Source organism: Canis aureus, chromosome 3 (assembly GCF_053574225.1).
Source record: "Canis aureus isolate CA01 chromosome 3, VMU_Caureus_v.1.0, whole genome shotgun sequence".
NCBI lineage: Eukaryota > Metazoa > Chordata > Mammalia > Carnivora > Canidae > Canis > Canis aureus.
Genome location: NC_135613.1, coordinates 11,559,814 through 11,574,994, shown reverse-complemented (window position 1 = coordinate 11,574,994; position 15,181 = coordinate 11,559,814). Strand labels below are relative to the sequence as shown.

The 15,181-nt window shown below is 48.0% G+C and overlaps 2 protein-coding genes across 2 annotated transcripts; both read left to right on the top strand.

Annotated features, from left to right (window-relative positions):
* Positions 1–79: 79 nt before the first annotated feature.
* Positions 80–8,620, top strand: LOC144308718 (MARVEL domain-containing protein 3-like). Its single transcript, XM_077889621.1, has 3 exons — positions 80–528; positions 3,151–3,278; positions 7,413–8,620. The coding sequence occupies exons 1-3, from the start codon at positions 164–166 to the stop codon at positions 8,021–8,023; spliced, it is 1,104 nt and encodes a 367-aa protein (XP_077745747.1). The 5' UTR covers positions 80–163; the 3' UTR covers positions 8,024–8,620.
* LOC144308720 (MARVEL domain-containing protein 3-like) lies at positions 3,157–14,335 on the top strand. The gene is made up of 2 exons (XM_077889635.1): positions 3,157–3,278; positions 12,753–14,335. Exon 2 carries the CDS (start codon positions 12,788–12,790, stop codon positions 13,388–13,390), a length of 603 nt encoding a protein of 200 aa, XP_077745761.1. The 5' UTR covers positions 3,157–3,278; positions 12,753–12,787; the 3' UTR covers positions 13,391–14,335.
* The last annotated feature ends 846 nt before the right edge of the window (positions 14,336–15,181 follow it).

Here is a 15,181-nt window from a genome sequence, read left to right as displayed (position 1 = left end):
ACGCGCACGCCCAGGTGAGCGCCCCGGCCCGCCCCGCCCGCCCCGCCCGCCCCGCTCGGGCCCGCCCCGCCCCGGCCCGCCCCGGCCCTGGCCACCTGCCCGGGAAACTTGCGGTGGGTTGTTGCCCTCGGGTCGCTCCGGGGCGCGGACGCGGGAGCGCGCCATGGGAGATACGCCGGGGGCTCGCGAGCCCCGGGCCCGGCCGAAAGAGCGGGACCCGGAGCGGCAGCCCCGCCCGGACCGAGACCGTCACCCCGAGCGCCAGCGGGACAGACCCGGGGACCGGCGCCGGGAGAGGATCGGGGCCGAGCGCGGGGACGGGCACCGCCGCAGGGGGAGGGACCGGGACGCTCGCCAGGACGGCGACGGCGACCGCGGAGCTGGGGAGAAGGCCCGCCGCGGCCGGGCGCGGGAAGCCCCCCGGAGGCCCGCCGGCGCCGCAGCCCCGCCCCCCTGGCCCGCGCCCCGGGAGACCCCGGAGCCGCCGCCCCAGAGGAGGGAGCGCTTGGGGCCCCGCGGCCCGGCAAGGTGAGGTGGGTGAGGGGCGCCCCGCGGCCTGGGCTGAGGCCCCCTGCGCTGCCCCGGCGCCCCCGGCCCGCGGCCTAGCGAGTCAGCGCCGCCCCTCCTTTTTGCACTTAGAGGTGGCCTGGAGGGAGGGAAGGCCTTTCGATGCCCCCGCTTCTCGATCCGAGCCCGGTTGACAAAGTAGAAACCACGGCTTTTAGCAGTGGCCGTGCGGGGCACCTGGTAAGGAGGAAGAGAACCTCAGGACGGGAAAGGGAGGGGTGGAAGGAGGTTAGGTAGGTGGGGTTAACCTGAGGCTCCTCCCTGACCTCCCCACACCCCACCCCCCACCCCGACGTGCCCTAGCACTGCCCGGGGGCTTCAGACCCTTGCCCTGTGCTCCAAAACCAGCCTCCCAAAGTCCTGCCAGAGCCTGATAAAGTCAACCCAATGAGGGGTTAATAATAACCAGGTGTACCCTCTTCTAGGGGGAGCTGGGAGAAACGACCTTAACCAAAGAACTAAATCTCCCTAAAACTCTCCACTGAAGGACAGAGATTCCCCAGCTTTGTCGGAGAAGTCTCTCTGGGCAGCCTCATTCAAACCCCAAGACTGTTTCAGATCCCACTCCTCTGAATGAACAAACCGCCATCTCTATCTTGTAGAGCACAGAACTCCCTTAGGGCCTTGCGAGGTGAATGCATCCGCTGTTCTGGAAGACTCGGTGAGCGGGTGAGCGTAGGGATGGAAGGGAAGAGAGGAGGCAGTCCTCGACTCCACACTCCCTTGGAAAGTCGGTCTTTTTTCCATCAAGCATTGCATCCAACTCCGCAGGTGTTACTGAATGCCCAGGTTATGTGCCAGGCCAGTAAGGAGACAGGTACTGGAGTGATGACTGCCTTCTGGCTTTTGACATCTGCCCTCTTCTTTAAGGAAGAGTCAGGCTCCTATCTGCTGTAGGGATTTGGAGGCTTAAGCTCAGTCTCTTTCCATGTTGTGTCCACACAGCGGGAAAGCTGTTATCCTGAGTTTATGTTACATTATCTAAAACCAACTAGCCAGACTTTGACAAAGGTTGTGCCCAGATACAGTCACAGGAACTACCTGTTGTTCATCCCTCACCGAAGCCACATTGCATTAGTAGCTCCAGAGCTACCTTTTGAATTTCCTTATAAACCAGGGTCCTAATCCCCCCAGCCCCAAGGTGAGTGAAGGGAATGCTTTTGCTTTTTTGGCTCATAGCCAGTTCAAACCAGTTGCTGGTTTGAAACCAAAGGACAATTTATCTCCACCTTTCTTCTACACAATAAGCTTTTATTTAATGAGCAGGATGAAGGGGCTAGGGCTCCATTACTTAATGGGTGAGATCTACTGACAGGGTCCACACTCTGGTAGGAGGCTGACAGGTAAACGTGCCACTGCAGGGGAAACAGATTTGGAGAGAACAGATCCCCTGCCTGAGATCTGGAAGATTTACTGGAGGATATTGACTTCAAAGCTGAGCTCTGGAAAAGGAGAGGAAATGAAAGGAGTTCCAAGCAGAGAAAGAGCTTCAGTGACCTAGAGCATGGGAGTGTAGGTCATCTTTTTTGGGGGGGGGGGTAGCAGTTCTCTATGACTGGATCTGTGAATGTCAAGTTGTGAGTGAAGAGAGATGAGCCAGGGTCTCCTGTGCTGTGCTAAAAGTTTGGACTTTATCCAAGGCTACGAGAGTTTAAGGATTTCAAATCCAAGAGATCCGTAATGAGAATACTGGAAGGATCCTTGGAGCCCAGCAGATAGAATGCAGCCCCCACCACTGCATCCCAGACAAAGCTCAGGGTCTGCTCAGGGTATGCTGGACAAAGAGGGGGAAGGAAGGAAAGTGCCAGCTCCAGCAGAGGAAGAGGGAGAGAGGGGAAGACATCCAAAGGTGTCTGTGTTGCCCATATGCCTGGAGAGTTATTGTGGATTCAGACCTTTCCAAAGTAACAAGAGAAGGAAGAGAATGTCAGCCTGGGCATCAGAGCCTTGTGAACATAAACTAGCTTTATTTTATTTATTTATTTATTTATTTATTTATTTATTTATCTATTTATTTATTTATTTTCATAAACTAGCTTTAAAGAAGGCCTGGTCCATGCCGAACCGAAAAGTTAGGCTCACAAAGGTGGGTCCCTGGTTACCTGGTTAGATAGCTCCTGCAGGCGGACAACCCAGCATCCAATCAGTGCTCAGAATTATAAGCACAGTAGCTTAGCAGTGTTGGGCCCCGTGTTTAGATGCCCTCTGGGGCCACTAAACCAGAGAATTCTCTGGAATACGAAATGCTGCGGCAAATTTTGTTTCTGTTCTGCACATTTCTTTATTTTTTTAAAAGATTTTATTTATTTATTCATGATAGAGAGAGAGAGAGAGAGAGAGAGAGAGGCAGAAACACAGGCAGAGGGAGAAGCAGGCTCCATGCCGGGAGCCCGGCGCGGACCTGGATCCAGGGACCCCAGGATCGTGCCCTGGGCCCAAGGCAGGCGCCAAACCACTGAGCCACCCAGGGATCCCTGCACGTTTCTTTAATGTCTGGGCGCAGCATGAAATGTTCAGTGTTCCAATACTGAACAAGCTATTGAATTTGCAACCCGTAATGGCTGTGTGTGTTTTTGGTTATAGTGAACCCACTTCAGGGAGATACCTGCCCTCGAACCCCAGGTCTGGACTAGAGGAAGTGGAATATTACCAGTCAGAGGCTGAAGGACTCCTGGAATGCCATAAATGCAGATACCTGTGTACTGGGAGAGGTGAGCCATTTGGGAGGCATTTTGACGTTTTACTGTTTGCTGATGGTTCTGGAAAGAGTCTGAGCTGGTGAAACAAAAATTCAAGCAGACTTCACTTTTGGGTTCTAACATTTTTAAGATTTTTTTTTTTTTTTTAAATTCATGAGAGACACAGAGAGAGAGAGAGAGAGAGAGGCAGAGACACAGGCAGAGGGAGAAGCAGGCTCCATTCAGAGAGCCCGATGCAGGACTCGATCCCGGGACCCCAGGATCATGCCCCGAGCCGAAGGCAGGCACTAAACTGTTCAGCCACCCAGGGATCCCCCTCATTTTTATTTCTAAAACAACAGGAGGTTCTCATTAAAAAAAAAAAAAAAAGATAGAAATATCTGAAAGGTACAGCTAGATTTCCAGTGCTTCTTTTCAAATGTGCCCTGGGGGCTGAGGGCTCAGGGTCTGGTGAGGCAAGGAGCCATGCGAAGGCTTTAGATTCAGGTGGAACTGCAGGTAGAACCAGCTTTGAGCTGCCAGCTGTGGGAGGGCTGAGTTAGAGCCCTCTAACCTGGAGGGGCAGCCTGGTAGCAGTTCATGCCACAGATGTCTTAAAATTTGTTGCCTGAGACCCATAGTAAGAAATATATTTTACGTTAAGACCAAGTTCATACACATACGCACGTAAAATGGTACTTTAACATTATTATATGCCAAGTATATGGGTAATTTCTACCCTGTTTCATTGAGAACAAACAAAAACAAAAAACCAGTTATTAGAATGTGCACAGTTTGCAAAAACACATACATAATATCATGTGTTAATTCCAAACATGGTACCCTGAGTTCCCATCCAAGCACAAGTCCTGGCCTTGCCAGCAAAGAAGAAAATCTGGTTTGCCAGGGTGAGCCCTTGTGGCTCACATGACTTGGTGAGAAATTTTTCTAGGCTGCATATGACTAAGGGGGAAAACCTCTCAGCCTAAGGGAGAGAAATCAAGGAACTTGTACCTGTAAATCTATTGTAGGATGATTCCAATGATGCACATAATTATGGGATTTTGTGGACCTTCCGTTAAAGAGCTCTAGGCAATCCAGATACCAGAATCTGCACTCTAATTTATACTTATTGGTACAACTTAATTGCTTCTAATTTGCTCAATAATTCCTGAAGCTCAGAGAGGTATAGTAAGATAACCAAAGCCACACAGCTATTTAGAACAGCTGGAATTGAAACTTAGAGCCTAATTCTAAAGCCTGAAACAGTTTACTTGCTTGACCTTTTTTTTTTCTTGATGATAAAAATAATAGGAATAAGCCAGAGGCCGGTTAACAGATTTCTCAGTAGAAATATGTTTTCCTCTGTGTTTATTTTACCAAGAAGCGAGGGAGGCACTTGAGACTCCTGACTAAAACACACTTTGATTTAGCTTTGACTGCTTCTGGCTATTTGGCTTTGGGCCTACAGGTTGTTTCTGAGTCAAGATCGTGAAAGGCTGGTTTAGCAATCAGAAGCTAACCATTGAAGGCTTACAGAGGACTCTGGATGTTCAGAGACCCACATCAGGACACAATACTTGGTGTTGTGTTGAGAGAAACAGTCACTGAACACCAGGAAATGCATGCCTGGGTAAAGGTCACCCAAAGATTTTCAGCCCTCTTAGAGCAGATCTTTTGTGACTCTTTTTTCCTTATCGGTGAAATCATGTCCTCTTCCAACAAACTGGTGGAAGCAGGAGGCAGCCTATGGCCCTCCCTGACTTCCTAGGGAGACCCTGAAGTTTGGGCAGTGAGCCATACTTTTGGAAGTTCAGTGTAATAGGACACTGGTACTTATGAGCAAGTCTCCTCAGATACTAAAATCTTTAGGGGTTGAGGCTAATGATCAGATTAAAAGTATGTACAAAAAAAAAAAAAAGTATGTACAACTGTCCGTGTGTGCATATCAGATCCGCAAGGGATCCTGTGCGTGTACAAGTTGTGCTCATTTATTATTTGGAGGGATGGGTGAGGAGTTGCAGGTTCCTTGGGAAGAAGGTGCATTTCCTGCTCCCCTCCTTGGCTCCCTGATTTGGTTGGAACAGTTTCTTTTTCACCTTTGTTCTTTCCTTTTCCCTTTCGACTGGTAGTGTTCAAACCATGATGTTTGCGTTCAGATTGTGGCCTGAATTGCACATCTCCCCCAGCCCTGCTTATTCTTTCCTAGTTTTATTAAAGTTAAAACAGGAACAAGGGGTTGTAGCAGCTCTGCCTTCGTCACACTGTATTAAAAAATATATATATTTGTCCCCATACAACAAGACGTTGGGAAAACTCTAAGTATCCTTTATCTTGGAATTATTCAAATTCATTGTGGTGTTACTATACTTCCTTTAAAGATATGAAGTATATTTATATTTGCTGAGATAGAAATGTTCATACTATATTCTTTTTTTAATCACTTAGTTTTTTTTTTTTTTTAAGATTTTATTAATTTATTTGACAGAGAGCACAAGCAGCGGGAGCAGCAGGCCAAGGAAGAAAGAAAAGTAGGCTCCCCCGCTGAGCAGGGAACCCAACGCGGCCCACGTCCCCGCTCTGTACTTCTACTTCCAGCGCCTCTCAGGATCATAACCTGAGCCAAAGGCACGTCACTTAACTGACTGAGCCACCTAGGTGCCCCCATACTATATTCCTTAGTGAAAAAATAGATTATATAATAGTAGATAGGGTAGGACCATATTCTTCACCTACAAGCAAATAACAGCAAAAATTATGCATATATGACAGAAGTCCAGAAGAAAAAATAAAGGTCACAGCAGTTATATTTTTAATTGGTTGGATTTTAGGTAATTATTACATTATATACTTTTGTCTGTATTTTTTTTTACAATCAGTATATATATCACTTTTATAATTACAGAAAACAATAATGCTCTCTGCATTTTGGGGAAAAATCGAAGAGTTTATAGACAATACTTGAGAGCATATCATTCCGATTGGAGAATGTGTAGATGTAGCACAGCTTCATATGTAGACCAACTGGACAGAGGCACAAAATCTGGTTTTCTAAACATCAGGAAGCTGCTAACAGTCTACTCCAAGTCAGCTGACCTCCTAGAACTGTTCGGAGCATATACAATTTCCAGCTCAGAAGCACCCAGCTTTATAGAGTCCTGAGAAAAGCCACACACACAAGAGTATGTAACTGTATGATTCCATTTACATGAAATTCTAGAAAGGCTAACCTAATTCCTAATGGCAGAAAGCAGATCAGTGATTGTCTGAGCAGGAGGGTAAGGGACTGACCACAAAAAGTCTCTTGGGAACTTTCTGGACAGAAGAGCATGTTCTGTATCTTGACTCATTGTGTGGCTGGTATATTTGTCAAAACTCAAGCTGCACACGTAATGGTTCTTTTGTTCCATAGCAGTTATATCTCGAAGTTGCTTTTAAGGAAAGCAGCCAGCTTTGGTGCAAAAGCTGCAGCACTGTCCTCATCCAAGACAAAGAAGCCGAGGGTCCCCAAGAGAATCTAGCCCTGTGAAAGCATCACAGCCCAGATTTGCTCTTTGGGGAAACTAAAAGAAAACAAGTTAAATTTTAAGCAGACCTACTTAGTTGAAATCTAAGAACAATGAAACCAATTCCATTTAATTCAGGAAGCCCTGTGTGTTTAATTAACTTAATCTTTCCTGTTTCTGATGTATGTCAACCATGGTTAACAATTTGTTGTCCCTTCCATGCTTTTTTCCAACTTCACTGTATACTTTAAGCTCTGTGTCATTTCCTTCAAACTTGGAGAAGTTTCCTCTTTCAAACCGAAGAAAGCCACAAAAGAGGAGGTCACCCTTTCTTAAGTCTTTTTGGCAGGGAAGGCCTGGGGTGAGGATGCGCCTGCCTTCCATGTAGGGTGCCTTTCTTTCTGGGTGGTAACTGGCCGATCCCTCCCACCGCCTCCCTGGCCCGCAGCAGGGCAGGCGCTCTTTTGAGGGTCACTCTTCTTAGCCCAGAGTCCCCGCGACATCCTTTCCAGAGCCTTCGGGGAGGGTTCCCCGCTGCATCTCAGGCCTCCCGGGGCGGAATAGAGGGCCTGCGAGCTCCCGCGGGGAAGCTGAGCAACCCGGCCGCGTCTCCGGGGACCCAGGGGACCCCTGAAAGTGGTAACGCGCCCTTCTTTTGCAGCCTGCTGCCAGATGCTGGAGGCGCTCCTGAACTTGTTGGTCCTGGCCTGCAGCTCTGTGTCTTACGGCTCCACAGGGGGCTACACGGGCCTCCCCAGCCTGGGGGGCATTTACTACTACCAGTTCGGAGGGGCTTACAGTGGCTTCGACGGCGCGGCCGGGGAGAGAGCGCAGCAGCTGGACGTCCAGTTCTACCAGCTGAAGCTGCCCACCGTCACCACGGCCATGGCCTGCGGCGGGGCCCTCATGGCCTTCTGCTGCCTCCTCGTGCTCCTGGGCGTGCTGCGGGTGCCGTGGCACTGCCCCCCGTGGCTGGTGGCCGAAGGCCTGCTGGACGTGCTCATTGCCGCGGCCCACGTCCCCGCTCTGTACTTCTACTTCCAGCGCCTCTCGGCCGCCTACGCCTCCCCCGTGTGTAAAGAGAGGGAGGCTCTGTACCAAAGCAAAGGCTACAGCGGCTTCAGCTGCAGTCTCCACGGCGGGGACATAGGGGCTGGAATCTTTGCTGCCCTGAGCGCTGGGGTCTTTGCCGTGGGGGCCGTGCTGGCCATCAGGGGTTACCGAAAAGTCAGGAAGCTGAAGGAGAAGCCTGCAGAGATGTTGGAGTTTTAGGCTTTTTAGACTGTCCTGCCCCGTGGGAGTGGTGGAAGTTACTCTCAGGGAGTGCTTTGTGGCGGGACTTGCCAACACGTGCAGTGACGGGCCAATCTGGCATCCTGGGTGAAGCTCTGGGTTACACGGGGCAGGATTCTCTGATGGAGCAGGCCCTGGTTCTAGAGCCCTCTGTTGGTGAGCGATGAAGCAAAATGATTGAAACAAAGCAAAACCAGAGGTCAAGGCCCACAAGGAAAAGGCGTGGGCTGCAGCAAAAGGCCCCTGTGATGAACTCGAGGGAGAGAACCAAGTGGATCTGAAGAACTTTATCTTCAAAGTCCATGAAAAGCCATATACCCAGGAGACAACATTCCAACTTGAACTTTTCTAAACACAGCTGTGTGAAGCAGGTGAGCTCCAGAGTTTTTCCACACTGAGGCCTCCGATTCTTCACCTCCTTACTGCTCTGGATGCAGGGTGTAGGGAGGCTGGGAGACTCTGCCTGTAAGTTGGAGGTAGGCGTGGGCCAAGCAAAGAGGAATCAGATTAATTCACTGGGTTGCAAAAAGCTATGCTAACAAGCCCCTCACAGTGGCTTTGAAAACTCAGTGTTTTGTACCTCTTGTAAATGTACCGTTGTATGAAGAATTAAACCCGACATCTGGAATTCAGGATCCATCCATTATAAAAGAATGAAAAATCTGTTCCAACAGAAGAATGCTACTTTTGGCCAGACAACTTCACGGGTCCTTATTGCATGTTAAATTATGACTTCTGGAACATTACAATATATTCTTGGTACAAGTGAATATGTTCTTTGCTTTACATGAATCTTCTCTTTACTTCTCTTTACTAACACTCTACGCTTAAATACAGGCAACTTGTCACATTTAAAACGTGAATTCCATTTCGGTCTAGAGAATGAAATAAATGCTTGTATATGATTAGGCAATTTTTTAAAGAATCCTTAAGAAAGTGTGAAGAGTATTTGTTTCCAAAGAGAAGGAGATTTTATTTTTCATTTTAGCATAGCTTGACTGCATGTTTGTTTTATTTTATTTTTTATTTTTTTATTTTTTTAAATATTTTATTTATTTATTCATGAGAGACACACAGAGAGAGGCAGAGACATAGGCAGAGAGAGAAGCAGGCTCCCTGTGGGGATCCTGACATGGGACTCGATCCCGGGATTCCAGGATTATGCCCTGGGCTAAAGGCAGGTGCTCAACTGCTGAGCCACCCTGGCATCCCTATTTATCTATTTATTTTAATATTTTATTTCTTTATTCATGAGAGACACAGAGAGAGAGGCAGAGACATAGCCAGAGAGAGAAGCAGGCTCCCTCTGGGGAGCCCAGGTTGTGGGACTCCATCCCAGGACCCCCTGATCACGTCCTGAGCCAAAGGCAGATGCTCAACCACTGAGCCACCCGGGTGCACCTCAGTGTTATTTTAGATAAATAAGAATATTGATTTATTCCCCTCTTTTTTCTTTTCTTTTTTTTTTTTTTAAAGATTCTTTTTTATTCATTTATGATAGTCACAGAGAGAGAGAGAGAGGCAGAGACACAGGCAGAGGGCGAAGCAGGCCCAATGCACCGGGAGCCCGACGCGGGACCCGATCCCGGGTCTCCAGGATCGCGCCCTGGGCCAAAGGCAGGCGCCAAACCGCTGCGCCACCCAGGGATCCCTCCCCTCTTTTTTCATATTTACAAAGGCAGAAGTACATGTATAAGCAGAGTATTACATGATCAGCCACAGAACCAGCCTCACCCAGAAAGATCCCATTTATAACAAAAATCTCATGTCTGCTCATATCTGTTCTGGCCTCCACTTCCCTCTATAGAGCCCTCTGCTCCCTTTCTGGACACTTGTCCCATCCCACCATCGAGGTAAACTGCCAGCGCTAGCAGTCACCCTTGTTCTCTTCTGAGAGCTGTGAATCTTTCCGCATTAACAGCAAGGGCGGAAATACGTGAGCCTGTTTGAGGTTAGTCGCAAAGCCAGGTACTGTGCTGATCTTTAGTGGCCGTATTCCTTCCGCAGACCCAAGAGCACTGGACCCGGCGACAGACCATTAATCCTCTCAACTGTTGTAGCTAGTGGGGTAGTTGACAACATCTAGGTTTATTTCATTTCAGCCTAGTGGATACATGCATGGATCATGACTCTACTGTTTTGGCAAAATCTGTCCCAGAAGGAAGACCAACGTTCAGCTTTTCCCATCTTGTAGTAGGACAGTATTCCCATCTCCCTTTGAGGGTGAGACGTTAACATGTTTGCAGAAGGAAAACCTAGGCAGGGACGCCTGGGGTGGCTCAGGGGTTGAGCGTCTGCTTTTGGCTCAGGTGGTGATCCCAGGGTCCTGGGATCAAGTCCCACATCAGGCTCCATGCAGGATCCATCAGGCTCCATCTCCCTCTGCCTGTGTCTCTGCCTCGCTCTCCGTGTCTCATGAATAAATAAATAAAATCTTAAAAAACAAAAAACAAACAACAAAAAAAAAACACAACCAAACCAAAAAACCCAAAGTAGAGAAAGATATTGGATGTAGGGGTTAACTACTCCCCCTGAATTTGAGTGATGTTTGGGCCAAGTCGTTGGCTCTGCTATGGGGAACAAGTGGCCTGTCACACTGCCTGGGTAGAGAGTGGGCACTTCTGATGTTATTTTCTGATTTAGCTTAGAGGAATGTAGCTCCTCAACTGTCAGGGCCTTTGGCTGCTGTGTCCCGTGGACCTCCTAGGAATTTGTGTGGGCCCAGCAGGAGTTAGAATCAGCAACCCCAGGAGCTGGTGCCCCTAAGTACGTTAGAGAGCTGGATTTAGCTGCCCAGTTTTTAAATGTTGAGGTACTCCCTAGGGTATTAGGCTTCCTGATTTCTGGGAAACCACACTCCTCATTTGTCCCATTTCTTAAATCTCCCCCTAAGCCCCTTCCATTGTACAAAGGTTACAGAGTAGCATCACCATCCACTTGCATTAATGTTTTATGATTTTCCAAGTATTTGCATGTACTTGCTTTCATTGGGGCCGCACCCCAGCCCCTCGGGATAAGACAGGCAGCCACTACCTTCATTCGCCAGGTGAAGTGTGTAGACCCCTCGAGTCCGTGACGGAGGCAAGATCACAGGCAGTGAACTGTTGGGGACGTGAACCTGGTGTTCCCCCTCTAGGGTCATATGCTTTTCTTTTCTCATCTCTGAATCCTGGAGAATGACAGGAGACAGGAGACATTCTAACAGAAGTATACCTAAGCCAAGGCCAGGGCCTCTGTCAGTGATGAATGAAAGCTGACCTTGGACAAGAAGATATTCAATCTCCATTCACCTGTTGGTTCCTTAAACTCATCAGAAACCCCCAAGTGAACAGCCCCCATGCCCATCAGTTGCATAGACTGGTCCATCCACATAGTGGCATTAGAGCCCACGTAACGAAGTCTGTGGTCACTGTAGGAGCTGATCTGAAAACATCTCCAGGAACAGTAAATGAACAAGACTCGGAGCAGTGCCTGTGGTATGCCTCCTGGTGAAAAACGCAGGGAAGGGGAGATGAAATGCAGATTTGAGTGTGCTTTTATTTGCATAAAGGAACACTGGAAAGTTACTTTAGGAAGTAATGAAAGCAGGTGGGGGCAGAGAACAGGATGGACAGGGACAGGAATGATTTTTCTCAGTTCATTCCTTTTTTATGTCATTTTTTTTAGTTTTTAAAAACTTGAAAATTTGAAATAATTTTAGATTCACAAAATGTTACAAAACTAGCACAGAAATCTTGAGTATCCTCCACCCAGTTTTTCCACAGAGCTCACAGCTTGCATAACTATGGTGCGATACCACCAGCAGGGCATTGACCATCCATAGAGCTTTAGGTTTCACCAGTTTTACATGCATTCATGTCATCACCATGATCAGCTGTCCCATCGTCAGGCATGGCTAGGGCTCCCCCCTTATAGTCACCTGCAACCCCTCCCCGCTTAGCCCCATTCACCGACAACCATGGATCTGTGCTCTATCTCCATAATTTTGTCATTTTGAGACTGTTACATAAATGGAATCATACAGCATATAACCTTTGAGACCGGCTTTTTTTCTGCTCATGACAATTCCCTTGAGATCCTTCCCTTTTACTGCAGAGTAGAGTTTTCCATGGTACGACTATACCTGTTTAACCACTCGCCTACTGAAGGACATGTGGGTTTCTGATTACTAGGCTATTACAAATAAAGCCACTGTGGGCTTTCATGTACATAGTTTTGTGTAGACTTTTTTTTGTTTGTTTCTTTAGGATAAATACCCCAGGAGTCCAGTTGCAGGGTCACAGGGTAAGCTTATGTTCAGTTTTTGAAGAAACTGACAAAGTTTTTTTCACAGTGTCATTTTGTTTTTCAAACATGAATATTAAAAATAAAAAACTGGGGTTCCTGGGGCACCTGGATGGCAGTGGTTGAGCATCTGCCTTTGGCTCAGGTTGTGATCCCGGGTCCTAGGATCGAGTCCCATATCGGCCTCCCCTGGGGAGCCTGTTTCTCCCTTTGCCTACATTTCTGCCTCTCTCCCTGTACCTCTCATGAATAAATAAAATCTTAAAAAAAAAAACCCACAAACAAACAAAAAACCCTGGAGTGCCTGGCTGGCTTGGTTGGAAGGGTATACAACTCTTGATTTCAGGGTTGTGAGTTCAAGCCCTACACTGGGCATGGAGCCTACTTGATGTCAGTGTTAAATCCCGCATCTCTCTCCTCCTAGGTGTGGTACAGATAGTGGAGGTGATACTGAATGGGATGGTTCTCATGTGTGTCGTGGCCTCCTACTTTGTCCTTGCTGGATTCAGCGCCAGCTTCACCAGTGGTGGCGGCTTTGGAAACAACTACTACTCCCCATTTGAGGGCACGGAGCTGGAGCAGGTTCGGCAGCTGGACCAGCAGTATACGGTCCTCCGGGCACCTCTGATTTATGGTGGTGTGGCTGTGTCTCTGGGGCTGGGTGTCCTCACTATGGGTGTTTTACTCCAAGGAGCCAAAAGCCTAACCAAACTGTGGGGGAAGTGGCTCCTCCTGGAGGCCGCCTTCAGCCTCCTGGCGGCTCTGAGCTACGGCGCAGGCATTGGCATTTACCTCCACGTAGCCTTGCAGATCAATTCCACCGACACTTGCAGAGCACGAGCGAGGCTCTATGCCCGCAAGGGTCTCACCTGGATGAACTGCGAGCTGGCAGGCACGGACGGAGCAGCAGCCACCTTTGCCTGTCTCCTGGTGATCATGTATGGGGCCAGCGTGGTGCTGGCGCTGCGGAGCCACCGGGAGCAGCAGCGCCGCAAGGAGGGCCAGGCGCAGCCCCGAGAGTACCATGACGGCCTGGAGTACCTGTGGTCAGGAACACTCTGAGACCTTCTGGAGCCCAACTGGCAACCCATCTCCCTTGTTTCTCTCCAAAAGATGTGACCCTTACAATGACACATTAGACAACCGTGGCTTCCGCATCCTTGAGTTTCCGTACGTTCCCTTCGGTCCCAGCACGAAGCTAGATGATCACGGCAGTCTTCTATCAAAAAGTCTTTGTTGGCTGAGACCTTGGAAAAAATACGTCCACCTCTGCAGCAAAGAGCAACATCAGAAGCCTGGGGCCGCCCCGTGGTGTGGCTCCCCTATGGGATGGTAAGATGATAATGACACAGAACTAAGGAGTCGGGCGTTCGGAAAGGGAGGCTGCACGTCAGGGGTAGGCAGGCCCCACTGCAGAAATAGCGGGCCTGTCCTAACTACTCAGAGTCACCCAAAGAAACATGCCATTGCTCCCTGGTGTTTGGTCCCAGGGGAATGATTTTAAATCGGTTGTATGACTGACTTCTGAGTAATTACATTCTGACACTCCTAGAAGGAAACTGGCCTGACTGCCTGGCTGCCAGGGAGCCTTCCTCCCTTAGAGACGGGGGCGATGCTTGGAGGCGATGCTTGTCCCATGCATGTTCTCCCTCCCGGGCTCCTGCATCAGGGCAGAGAGAAAATGCGGTTTTGCCAGCATTCCAGGTTCCTTTTTTGTTGCAAGTCATTCATTTGGATTTCACACTCCAAAAATATGTTTTAATGTCCTTAAACGAGGCTTTCAGAGAGTGAGAAAATTCATGAACTTCTTAAATGCATTAGTTCAGTTGATTTCAAAATAAGAACAGTTAATTTTACTAGACTAGAAGGACGTATCGGAGGCTTCCTCATTTTTGCCTGCCCTCTAGAGTAGGCAGGGTGTGATCTCTCATGACCCTGGATTGTTTTTGTAATATAACAGATCATTAATGCTGAATAATAAAGTTCTTTCAATGATTTTAATCTCAAGTTTTATAGCTGTTCGTAGACTTTTACAACTGGTCTCAGATCTTCAGTTCACGTCTGACGCACCTCAAAATTCAGATTATCATAAAGTTTTCCCTTAATTGCCCTCTTGCTTTTCGATACCTCATCCTTTTTTATTAAAACAGTAATATCACTGTTTTACTTTCATATTGTAAATGAGGTTAAACTATTAATAAACTCAAATATTTAGTACATCTCCAAAAACAGTATTTCCACAATGCAATTTTGACAATTTCAGATTTTCTAAATATAGTAAGAAACTAGCAAACATAAGCTCTTTCAACATATACCAAAATGGCTGCTAAAAGAAAATTAAGTCATTGTCATCCCCTACCCCCTAACTGCTCTCCCCTCTGGAACATATTACCTCTCCTCACCTCTCACATCCTTTCAAAAGCTATTGCTTAGAGAACATATCCAAGCCGAAAGATCAAAGCTAAACGTCATGCAGAAATGGGAAAATATCTAATTCTACTTCTATAAAAAGTAAAGCTTGGAGGAAAATAATCAACTGAAAATCTACATTATTAGGTTAACATACAAATGTGCCACAGAAAGTTGCTTCTGCTGTCACCCTCAACCTTGAGGCAGTGGCCAGCGTCCCAGTTTTTACCGAGTGGTAGACAAGGAAGTTTAACAGCAGCAAAACCCAAACAACCCATTCCTCACACACCCCCAGAACAGAGTATCTTCCTCTCCACCCTCCCAACTATTTTCCATCTGGCATTATTCCCTGAGACATGTCCCTGAGAGCTTTACCTACGTCTGGGTCTTCAGCTTGATAAAATGTGGACTCTGGCCTATCCAAACCCCAAGACTACGCCCAGA

What these genes read in the sequence shown, in the direction of transcription:
- LOC144308718 (XM_077889621.1), top strand. Translation starts at nt 164, where the DNA reads ATGGGAGATACGCCGGGGGCTCGCGAGCCCCGGGCCCGGCCGAAAGAG. An exon ending in GGGCCCCGCGGCCCGGCAAG is followed by an intron (nt 529 to 3,150) that starts GTGAGGTGGGTG and finishes TTTTGGTTATAG; the next exon opens with TGAACCCACTTCAGGGAGAT. An exon ending in ATACCTGTGTACTGGGAGAG is followed by an intron (nt 3,279 to 7,412) that starts GTGAGCCATTTG and finishes CTTCTTTTGCAG; the next exon opens with CCTGCTGCCAGATGCTGGAG.
- LOC144308720 (XM_077889635.1), top strand. Translation starts at nt 12,788, where the DNA reads ATGGTTCTCATGTGTGTCGTGGCCTCCTACTTTGTCCTTGCTGGATTC.